General features: G+C 54.5%; 1 protein-coding gene across 1 annotated transcript; it reads right to left on the reverse strand.

The window, feature by feature from the left end:
- Positions 1-653: 653 nt before the first annotated feature.
- LOC144122143 (uncharacterized) lies at positions 654-2,569 on the reverse strand. The gene is made up of 2 exons (XM_077655711.1): positions 1,816-2,569; positions 654-1,696 (listed from the first exon to the last, which is right to left on the reverse strand). The coding sequence occupies exons 1-2, from the start codon at positions 2,567-2,569 to the stop codon at positions 654-656; spliced, it is 1,797 nt and encodes a 598-aa protein (XP_077511837.1).
- Positions 2,570-11,828: the final 9,259 nt, after the last annotated feature.

Raw genomic sequence — 11,828 nt, forward strand, 5'->3', positions numbered from 1 at the left:
ACGACAAAAAATGACGCAGCACGGTCCAGGCACGTCCGATCACCATGGGGACGCCGATGATAGCACACCATTAGAGAGTGGGAGCAATATAGAGTTATAGCATATCGTTACCGCGTTTACGTTACCGTATACCGGGCTTGGCTAGTGACATCTGCGCATGCGCCGCCACTTACCGGTCCGCTAGCACTTTACGGAATCTTTTAGCATTGCAGAGAGTTAGCGCTCGCTCGTAAACAAACATGGCGGCTTCTTCTGTTAAAAGAGTAGAAAACTGAGCTAGTTGGTTCATTCTTCTTGGTGGGAACAGCCGAAAAAACCAAAACGCCGACACAGAAAGGAACACACAGAACGTAGACGAGGCTGACGAGTCTGACGTAGACGAGGCTGACGAGTCAGCCTCGTCTACGTTCTGCGTGTTCCTTTCTGTGTCTGCGTTTTGGTTTTTTCGGCTGTTCCCACCAAGAAGTCTTCTTCTGTGGTTGTAGGGAAGGATGAAAGTGGGAGGACACGGGCTTGTCTACTGGAGGGCTAGCCTCCACGCCCACTGCCGGCGTGTCATCGGAGGAGGAGGGGAGGGGAAAAAAGATTGAAAGAGGAGAGGATAGGCGCCTAGTCGCAGGGATAGTCAGTTGACATATGCTGTCCCCTGTGGCCTATAGGCGGCCGGAGAGGCCGGTGGCCTCCAGGAAGGAGAGGAGGTGCCGGAAGGCTTTGACAGGATGGTGTCCGCCAGGGAAGAGAAGGTCGTCCGCTGAGGTGCTGGGGAGGCCGATGGAGCGGTAGTGCGCCACCATGATAGTCCTTTCGGACACAAAGGCAGGGCAATCACACAAGAGGTGCTGGGTTGTCTCTTCTGGGTAATTGCATAGAGAGCACCCAGGGGAGTCGGAGAGGCCAATGCGGAAGAGGCGGGAGCCGATGTTGGCGCAGCCTACCCTGAGCCTCAGGAGGAGGCTGCGCTCCTTGCAGAGCAGGCCGAGATTTGGAAGAGGGTATGGGGGATGGCCGTTAGCCACCCTGGGATCAGGGTGATCGAGGAGGAGGAGGCGGTCCACTATGCTCCTTGCAAGGTCCAAGGAGCAGAGGTTCTTGGAGAGCGGAGTTCCTGGGGAGTGTGCCGCTTTAGCCAGGGAGTCCGCTTCCTCATTGCCCAGGACACCGACATGGGTCGGGACCCAGATCAGCCGGATGCGAGTTCCTCTGGTGCACAGTTTGTCGAGTCGCCAAGCCAGCCTGCGGGCGATGGGTGGGCCCTTGAAAGGCCTCAGGAGGAGCTGAAGGGCTGCCCTGGAATCGGTGTAGATGGCTGCATCCTTGATCCCAGGGTGTTCGTTCAGGATGTCTGCAGCCAAGTGGATGGCGGCCAGTTCGGCAGTTGTGGACGAGGCCACAAACGGGAGCCTGGCCTGTCTGCTCGAGTGGAGCGATGGGGCAGTGCAGGCTGCAGCCGCAGATGGACAAGGTCCTGGGAGGACGGAGCCATCCGTAAAGATGGGGACAGTGCCAGGGGGTTCGGCCTGGAGTACCTCAGCGACCTCCTGCTGTAGGCCCACAGCAGCAGTGTTCCGCCTCGTCCGGGAGCCAGGTAGGGAGAGGTGGACTTCATAGAGGTGTCCAAGGTCCGGGCGGGGAGGGATGGGGAAGGACTCGGGCTCTCCCCCAACAATATCTTCAAAGTACTGGGCCGCCTGACCCACTTTGGAGTTGGGCCTGGTGAGAAGGCGGTCCAAGAAGGCGGCCCATCGGGCGCGTTGTGGAGGCGCTCTATGTGGCGGAGGGAGGTGCGTCTGGAGAGGAGCTCCAAGGGCCACGAACCTGCTTCTGCCAGGGTGGCAGCCACAGGAGAGGAGCGAGGGAGTCCCAGGCATAGACGTATGGCCGCCCGCAGTTTACGCTCGATGGCCAAGTGTTGGGCCACAGTAAGCCGGACGAGGGGTAGAGCGTAGGCGAACTGCGGGACGGCCATACCTTGGTAAAGCTGGAGTCCCAGCCTGGGGGTGATGCCATTGCCCTTGGCTAACAGGGACCGTATAGTCCCCTGGATCCTGGAGGACTGGGCCAGGAAGTGGCTCACTGCCGGGTTCCAGGTGAGCCGGACATCAATGAGCAGGCCCAGATATTTCACTTGGCGGCTCCAGGCGAGGTTGCGGCCACCAACTTGGAGGAAGGTGCGGCCAGGGCGGGCGCCAACCCTGGTGTTGAGGAGCATCGCCTGCGTTTTGGAGGGGGAGATGCTGAGGCCTGCGCGCTCCAGGAAGGCAGCAACAGCATTGATAGCCCGCTGCACGTTCTTAATGGTGTGGACCCTGTATCTGCGGGGCCCACGGCACCAGATGGCAATATCATTCGCGTAGATGGCCACGTGGATGGGTAGCCGGAGGTCCTTGGGCAGGAAGTTGGGCAGGAGGGCCAAGACGGCGTTGAAGAGCAGGGGGCTAAGGACGCTCTCCTGAGGTACGCCACGCCAGGTGTGTCGCAGGGAGCTGGTGACATTGCCCAGACGGACACACCCCCGGCGGTCAGCTAGGACGCCACGAACATGCTGCAGGAGGTTGTTGGAAGTGCTCATGATGTTGAGAGCCGCCAGTATGGCCTCGTGTCGGATATTATTGAAGGCGCCTTTATGTCGAGGAGAGCCAGGCACACTACGTGGCGGTTGAGCTTCGCGTCTTCCAGGGTCGACACCAGGTCTGCAATGGAGTCAGCGGTGCAGCGATGGTGCCGAAAACCCGATTGCTGTTCCGGGAAGTGACCGGTGACGATGCCCACCCAAGACAGGCGTTCCAGGGCCATGGCCTCCATGACCTTTCCAGGAACGGAGGTGAGGGAGACAGACCGGTAAGAGCTGATGGCCGATGGGGGCTTGTCTGTCTTCAGGATGGAAACGACCAGGGCAGTTCTCCACGCATCGGGGAGGATCGCTGTCCGCCACACCTCGTTGAAGGAGGACAGCAGACTGGCCCGGTGGTCCTCGCCGAGGTTACGTAACATCTGGTAAGTGATGCCGTCTATGCCCGGTGCTGTGCGTTGCCTGGAGTGGTTGAGTACTGCAGAGAGCTCCCGGTGGGTGAAGGGCGCAGTGCAGGTAGAGGCTATGTCTGCTTCCCGAGGTGAAAGTCCTTGGAGTAGGCCAGGTAGAGCAGGAGCCTGGGTTAGAGGCCGGGAGTCCCCGGAGGGGAAGAAGGCATCAGCCAGCCGTTCTGCTAGCTCTTGGCAGGTGATTCCCAGGGAGACAGCAATGGCCAAGTCGGGCTTGAGTTGGGCCCGAGGAGCCAGGAGGGAGCAGAAGAGCCGCCAAGCCCTGGCTGGGCTGCGGGCAGTGACGATGGAGGCACAGATGCGTTCCCAAGATTCGTTGCGGCACCTGTTGTGTTCGCGTCTGCAGACGGCATCAATACGGTTGTATGCCGTCCAGGCTTCGGCTCTGTCAGTGCGGACGGCCCTTCTCTCTATCTGCCGTCGTTGGGCCCTTAGGTGCAGTAACTTGAGGTCAGGAACGGGCTGGACAGGGGGGACTTCGCAGGTGATGGTGGCTGCTGCCGCGCACCTTGCCACATGGGTCAGGACATCGCCGTGGAGCGGGAGGCTGCCGAGAAGGTCCCGGAAGCTGTCCCAATGGACAATTTTGTAGATGCGCCCATCCACCCTTCTTCCAGGCTTGGGACTGAGAGAGATGGGGTAATGGTCAGATCCCAACGTATCAGGGGAGGGGCATCACCCGTAGACGCACCGTCGAGACACGATGCTCAGATCAATGCACGTGCGGACACCTCCCCTCCGGACAAACGTGGGAACGCCAGTGTTGAGGACGTGGAGAGAAGTGCCACGCAGGGCAGCGACGAGGTCACGGCCGCGGCGGTCCGCTCTGCGGGAGCCCCACCTCGGATGAGCAGTATTGAAGTCACCGCAGAGCAGGCAGTCACCCCCTATAAGGCTGACCAGATGTGGCAAGGAGTAGGCGTCCCATGGGTTTACGGGGCGCACATAGATACTTGCAACAGCAGTGTCAACACCCCTGAGCCGGACTCTGACACAGACACACTACATAGGCGCCACTAGAGCATCGTCGACATTGATTTCTGCCTGGGGGAGGGCAGAGCGGACGAAGAGTACTGCTCTGGATTTTCCTGGTGGGTGTTGACGGTCGAGGCAGGGGTCAGCCGAGCACGTGGTCAGGAGGCATGAGGATCTGCTATTGTATGCCATGTAGCCAGGAATGCCAATTTTCCCGGGGCGGAGGTAGGCCTCTTGAAGAGCCAGGACATCCGGGGGTGAGAGGTCAACCTCGAGGCGGCTGATGAGTTCCGCTCTGCGTGGTCGCAGGGCACGGCAATTCCACTGGAGAACCCGTGGACGGGGGGTCACCGGTGGAGATCTAGCCATGATGGGCTGGCTGTGGATGCTGTCCCTGAGCCACATTAGGTGCCGACTGGGACGCCGCGGGGAGGAGCAGCGTAATGGCTTGGAGAGTAGCGGCCAAGGTCCGCGTCAGGTGCTCGAGTTGTCCTCCTAGCTGGGCAGGGGGAATGTTGCCCAGAGGATAGGCAGGTCCGGAGAAGCTTTGGGGAGCTGCGGGCTGTTCTGCCGGTGGGGGTGGCAGGGGGGGGACAGCAGGAGTTGGCCTGGTTTTGAGAGCCTGGGCATAGGACCTCACCCCTGTCCGGAGGTTGGCTCTGATGGCTCTCCGGGAGACAGGTTCTGTTGCTGCGTTGATGGCTGCTGCCACCCGTCGCTCTTCCTGCCAGCGGGGGCATGCTGGATAGCCTGCAGCGTGGGCCCCTCCGCAGTTAATGCAGCGGGGTGCAGGGGCGTCACAGAGAGCGGAACCATGTTGGCGTCCACAGCGGCGGCAGCGTTCGTTTAGGGTGCAGCTGGCCGTGACATGGTCGAGGCGGCCGCATCGACCGCACTGGATGGGGCGAGGAAGGGCCGGGCGGACAGGCAGGCGAAGCTTGAATATTGCCACGTGGGGTGGCGGCTGTGGAGCCCCGAAGCGGATCTGGATGATGTTGGGCGGGCCTCGACGTACACCCAGAATAGGCACGGAGGCCTCGATGGCTGCAGGGAGGTCAGAATGGCCAACGTCAGTAGGAATGCCATGGACGAATCCCATGGAGGTGCCCTTGTCCGCGGCAGGTCGTTGACGCACTGGTATACCGAGGCTGCGGGTGTGCAGAAGGGCCTCCATTGCCTGAGTGGTGAGCACGTCCACAGCGACAATATTGCGTGCAGGAGTTACCCTCACGGAGGAGACTCCCGGGGTGGTGGAGAGTTCGGCAGCTATGCAGAACTTGCAGAGTTGCCGGAACGAGGAGCCCTTGTTTTGGGGGCGGAAGAGGACAGTCCCCACAAGGCCGTCCACTTTTTTGGGGGTAAGGGGAGGGCGGCGAGGACGACGACGGCGCCCTCGCGGTACCTTCAAGATCCAGCCCTCCTCAGTGTCTTCCTCTGCTGGGGAAGGGGGTACCTCAGATGTGGGACGGCTCGGCGAAGGGTCAGGGGTGGGGTCCGCTGGTTGGTCCCCTGGATGGTGTGCCAAGACCTCGCAGCTCTCCTCTGCGGCGTCGGGCGAACCGGAGTCCTGGGACTCGGTGAGCACAGGAGTAGATGGTAGCTGCGAGGTGGAAGACTCCTCCAGGGAAGCGGGAGTCTCCTGAAGAGGCCCAGGAGTTGGGAGCTGACTGCCGGGCTGGGGCTCTGTTGGGGAAGAGGGGGTTTGTGTCCCTCTTGGCTTTCTTCTTCTTGCGCTGCGGAACCGGGGCCGGCTCCGCGGTCTTCAGGAAGGCAGCTGCCGCCCTCGAGCGCTGTCTGGTCAGCGCTGGGGACCACTGGTTGGATGCAGGAGGTGACGGGCTGCGTGGTCTGGGCGCCTGAGAGGCCGCATCCAGCAGCCGGTGTCCTTGCTGGTGTTCCTGCAGGAGGGACTGGACACTGGCCTCCAGGTGCCGTAGGAACATGTGTGGGTCACACCACACACTGGAGCTGCGACGGGAGGCACCGATGGTCGCCGGAGCAGCTTTGGCCTGGCTCGTAGCAGCCTCCATGGCTCAGGGGATGCGTGGCACCGCTGCAGGCAGCGGGTGCCCCGCGAAGGCGCAGGGAGTGCCCGGGCGCTGGCGCTCCGTACGGCGGCTGAAGTTCAACTGTCGGGCCACCATGAACTGGCATTTCCCGGGGAGGCGGGGCCTCCTCGGACCACGCTCGATTCGTAGAGAGAAGCCGGTGCGGCAGCCAGTAGGATGGCGCCTAGGCGGGGGGGGGGGGAGCGCTCGCCATCTCCTCCGGGGTGGAGAGCGCTGCCTAGCGAGGAGGTCGATCGGCCGAGCGGCGCGCGCGGCGAGCGAGAAGCAACCGACCGCGCCAAGAGCTCCAACCACCCTCCTCAGAACCGGTCGCTTCGGACCGCTTCGGACCAAATACAGCACCGCCGCCGCGTCCTTCGGCGCCATTTCTCGATATAAATGAAGGCGTTCGCTTTAAATTAGCAAACTGTCACTTATACATTGAGGTTTGAGTAACCATTTGGCTATGTTTTTGAGATTATTTGCCGATTTTTTAGCATTTAAGCCTAACTATATGTCGTGTACATAGCCAAATAGCAACGACTACACTGCAGGTCTTCAGTTTTGTGCCCGATTTAATATTTTTTTATATTTTCATGATTTTTTCCTAGAAAGAAAGACCCGTAATTCTATTGCTATATTCATCACTAATTGCAGAAAGTAAAAAGTTTCTCCAGCCCGGAGTCGGCGCGCTTTAACTCACTGTCACTAGATGGCGTCACAGTGTTCACATCCAAACACAAAGAAGCGACGACGCGGCACGGCAAACAGGTGTCGAGTTGCACTTTTTACACCACTCGCAACGCAACGTGCGCTGCGTATGCAAGCTTACTGAGGTCTACGTAGTGAAATTGTCAACTGGCCAGGGCAGGCAAAGGTGTCTAGCTTCACGGACACATTTGAAAAGCCGCTGAGTCGGCTGTTAGCTGAAGTGCACTCGGTACGTCTTTATATGCAGAAAAAAAGTTTATTAAAGTGCACGTAGCGTCTCACTGCGTAGAAATTATTGCAGTGCAGTCGTATTTATGTTTGCAATAAAAGCTGGGCATCTGCCATCATCATCAGTCGTTTTAGCCTTACGGTAACTCGATCGTTACGGGAGAGACGGTACGCTAAAACGTCTTCTGGCGTGCGCCGCTCTATAACTTTCTTCTTATTAGAGAGTTATAGCATATCGTTACCGTGTTTACGTTACCGTTTACCGTGTTACCGGACGCCGGACTTTCCGGTTAGCGCGGCGCACGCCAGAAGACGTTTTAGCGTACCGTCTCTCCCGTAACAACTCACCGTAATGCTAAAACGAGTGATGATGGGAGATGCCTAGCTTTTAATGAAAAAAAAATATGCATTGCAATCATTTCTATGAAGTGAGATGCTACACTTTAATAATCTCTTTCTCTGCATATAAAGTCGTACCGACTACACTTCAGCTAAGAGCCGACTCAGCGGCTTTTCAAATGTGCCCGTGAAGCTAAACACCTTTGCCTACCCAGGTGAGTAGACAATTTCACTACGTAGGCCTCACTAAGCTTGCATACACAGCGCACATTGAGTTGCCAGTGGTGTAATAAAGCACAACTACGACACCTGTTTGCCGTGACGCATCCTCGCTTCTTTGTATGTTTGGATGTAAACACAGTGGCGCCATCTAGTGGCAGTAAGTTAAAGCGCGCCAACTCCGGGCCGGAGAAAGTTTTTATTTTCTGCAATTACTGATGAATATTGTAAGAGAATTACCAGTTTTTGTTTCGGCGGAAAAATCATGAAAATATAAAGAAAAAGTTAAATCGGGCACAAAACTGGAGAACTGCAGTGTAGTCGTTGCTATTTGGCTATGTACACGACATATAGTTAGGCTTAACTGCTCAAAAATCGGCAAATAATCTCAAAATCATGGCCTAGTTGTTACTCAAACCTCGACGTATGGGTGAGAGTCTGCAAATTAAAAGCCAATGCCTTCATTTATAGCGAGAAATGGCGCCTAAGAACGCGGCGGCGGTGCTGTAAGAGTTATGCTATAAGAGAGTTATAGCATATCGTTACCGTTTACCGGGCCCGGCAAGCGACGTCTGCGCATGCGCCGCCACTTACCGGTCCGCAAACACTTTACGGTATCCCTTTTAGCGTTGCGGCTTTTCCTTATTTCCTGCATGCGTTGCGGAGAGTTAGCGTTCGCTGGTAAACAAACATGGCGGCGCCCTGCACGGCCGCTTCGGACCAAATACAGCACCGCCGCCGCGTTCTTCGGCGCCATTTCTCGCTATACATGAAGGCATTCGCTTTTAATTTGCAAACTCTCACTCGTACGTTGAGGTTTGAGTAACAACTAGGCCATGTTTTTGAGATTATTTGCCGATTTTTGAGCAATTAAGCCTGACTATATGTCGTGTACATAGCCAAATAGCAACGACTATACTGCAGCTCTGCAGTTTCGTGCCCGATTTAACATTTTTCTATATTGTCATGATTTTTTTCCTCGAAAAAAAATACTGGTAATTCTCTTGGTACATTCATCAGTAATTGCGGAAAATAAAAAGTTTCTCCGGCCCGGAGTTGGCGCGCTTTAACTTACTGCCACTAGATGGCGCCAGTGTGCACATCCAAACATTAAGAAGCTACGATGCGGCACGGCAAACAGGTGTCGTAGTTGTGCTTTTCTTTTGCAGCGCTCGCAACGCAAGCTTGCTAAAAACGTGTAATGCAAGCTTACTGAGGTCTACGTAGTGAAAATGTCTGCTAGCCAGGTTAGGCAAAGGTGTATAGCTTTACGGGTACATTTGAAAAGCCGCTGAGTCGGCTGTTAGCTGAAGTGTATGTAGTATGTACGTTTTTATATGCAGATAAAAAGATTATTAAAAGTGTAGCATTTCGCTTCATAGAAATGATTGAAAACCATCCGTATTTTTTTATCATTAAAAGCTGGGCATCTGCCATCATCATCACTCGTTTTAGCCTTACAGTAACTTGTTACGGGAGATACGGTACGCTAAAACGTTTTCTGAAGTGCGCCGCGATAACCGGAAAATCTGGTGTCCGGTAACACGGTAAACGGTAACGTAAACACGGTAACGATATGCTATAACTCTCTTATAACTCTCTATTGAAGCGACCGTCCACAGTTAGGGGATAAGGTCGGTAGTAGCAAGGCGACGAGAAGTTAAGTGCTAAAGAACCTGGCGAGCGCTTAAACAAGTTTAGTTGGGACGAAACTTGGCGCCTGGCGAAAATGCCCGAAATTTCATTGAAGACAGCGCGGCAAGCTATGAAACGGAAAATGATGGCCGTACTTTAACGGAAAGAGAGCGGAGTGGTTAATAGAACAAACCCTAATTTTAATACCCTACCTGACGTTAAGAGGAGGAAAGGGCCAGGTCATGCAATGTGGAGAACAGATAAGCTGTGGGCTTATCTACGTTGGCACTATGCACTCTGGAGGAAGGGAAATGAAGCCGGAGGTTGCAGGGCGCCAGGTGAGATGAGAATAAGAAATTTGGTCTCTTCGGTTCATGGTGTAAGGAAGGCTAATTGAAGATCAATGAGGGACGCCTTTCTTCTGCAGTGCATGGACGTGATCTGGATGGTGATGAATACCAAATGCCAGGGCGTCTGTTCTAGCAGCCCTGGCGTTTCTCGCCTTCCTGCTCGCAATATTTCACACTTATTCTATATGCAATCTCGGCGGACACAAATGGCTAGATGCGGGTAAATTGTAACAGCCATTCAGGTGCAGTGCAAGCTATTTTGTTTAGCCAAGGCACAGGAAAAAAATACAATCACAGTGTTTCGGCGTTAGGTCCCTCAGGATGGCGACAGACCCGACCTCAGCGCTACAACAAAATGCGCTTCCTGGTGTTGAACGTACCAGTACCGGCCGTGAAGTCAGGCACTGAGTTTTGCTCTGATGCTCATGGCTATTGCCTTTTGTTTTCCCTTCCAAAACCTGGAACGAGAAGAGCCAGCCTGAAAGACACGTCGCTGGGCTGTCGTAAAAACCGCCGTACTTGTATTGATAGCTTCTGCGGCGAATGGTGCGCAAAACTAGGGGAACAAGATTGAAAAAAAAAACAGGGGGGGGGGGGGGGGGGCTAGAAGCGTAACACCTCACTCGTCAGCCGGGAAGACCTGCGCGCAAATTTCGAATAACCGGCTACCGTAATCGTGTGTAAATTTTTTTCCCTTGTTCTTCTCCTTGCCACCTCCCCTCGGCGCTCATCCTGCTAGTCGCGTACCTTGGCAGAGTGCTTCTCACTGCGCGAAATGAAGTCGTCCACCAGACGGCGCGGATGTGAATGGGAAAAGTAAAACCAGCCAGCGCTTGCAAATCACGTCCATGTTCGACTATTCAACGTCGAACTTTGGCAACATACTGCCTATGACAGCACGAATTTCGGGAATGTATTGAGTGCCACAAGCACACTTAATCTCGTCTGCAGCTGCGCTGGAAGCAAGCCTTCGCCGCGTCCTCAGGCTGCGACCTGCACAACATGCTTTTCCCAATGTACGAGATCACTGGGACCATTGCCACTGAGGCCTTCTAGGCTCTTCTTGTGTTAGCCACTAGGACACCCACGTCTCTAATCTTCACACGTCAGACTATGGCCGTGCAAAAGGTTTCGTTCACTCTCATTGCTCAAAGTGAAGGACGCTACCCTATCAATAGCGTGATAACTCTATTGATAACAGTTTCAAGCAGCAGGTCCAGAGGCTGAGGTCAGCAAGTTTCCCTAATGACGTGATTACACTAGCCTGCAATAAACTCGTGAATAAGCTTAAGTCATTTGGAAAAAACGATTCACCAGAGCCTCCCAGTAACGAGAATAAAAAGTGTGCAGTAATTCCGTATATTCACATATTATCCCACCGATTAAAACACGTAGGCACCAGATATGGGGTAAGGGTGCTGTTGTCAGCTCCCCCAAAACTTGGAAAAATTGGCGCTTTGGTCGATAGGAGAGCCAGGTTAGAAAAACAAAAGTCAAAAGAAGGTAAAAACAGTGCAATATAAAACATGAGTGTCTGTTTGCACCTTGTGCCGAGGGAGTGGTATATGACGTACCGTTCACATCCGGCAAGAGTTATATAGGCCGAACTGGTAAATCTATAAACACAAGGCTACGCCAACATAATTCGTCTTTAAAGGAGGCTCCTTCCTCTAATTTGGCCCTGCAATACAGAGACTGCGAACTTAACAATTCTAACCCGTTGGACAAAAATGCATGTGTACCTCTGTTCAATAGTACCAAAATTCTGTATAGGCACTCCAATCAGCTAACAAGGGAATTATCTAAGGCATTACATATTAAAAAAACCCGACATGTGCGTCAGCACACCATCTGTTGTAATCAATGATTGTGAAATTCGGTATCTTAACTCAACACAGTGATTCGTTTTGTCATTTTGGGGGCAGGCGCATGCGCTGCTGGCTGGCTTGTGTGAGCTATTTAACCTTGTATGTGTTTTTCCAATAAACTTCAGTTGATAGTAGCGCTTGTCCTTCGTTTTCTTTCTTTCTCTTGGTGTCCCCTGTCGCAGCGTTTTTGAAAGTGTTAAAATGATGTACCAACTAGCTCAATTATCCGTGTTACTCTAACTGCCTCAATTATCTCGCTGGACACCCGAACTGCGCCATAAAAGAAGGGAGAAATGGGGAGTGAAAGAAGAAAGTAAGGAAGAGGTGCCGTAGTGGAGGGCTCCGGAATAATTTCGACCAACTGGGGATCTTTACCGTGCACTGACATCGCACAGCACACGGGCGCCTTAGCGTTT

This window comes from Amblyomma americanum, chromosome 1, assembly GCF_052857255.1.
Source record: "Amblyomma americanum isolate KBUSLIRL-KWMA chromosome 1, ASM5285725v1, whole genome shotgun sequence".
In the NCBI taxonomy this organism is placed as follows: Eukaryota; Metazoa; Arthropoda; class Arachnida; order Ixodida; family Ixodidae; genus Amblyomma; species Amblyomma americanum.

Bases quoted from the DNA above. Each gene is read 5' to 3' on its own strand.
- LOC144122143 (XM_077655711.1), bottom strand. From the start codon at position 2,569: ATGAGCACTTCCAACAACCTCCTGCAGCATGTTCGTGGCGTCCTAGCT. The intron at 1,697-1,815 runs GTTCGTGGCCCT...CCAACTCCAAAG, and splicing joins TGCCACCCTGGCAGAAGCAG to TGGGTCAGGCGGCCCAGTAC.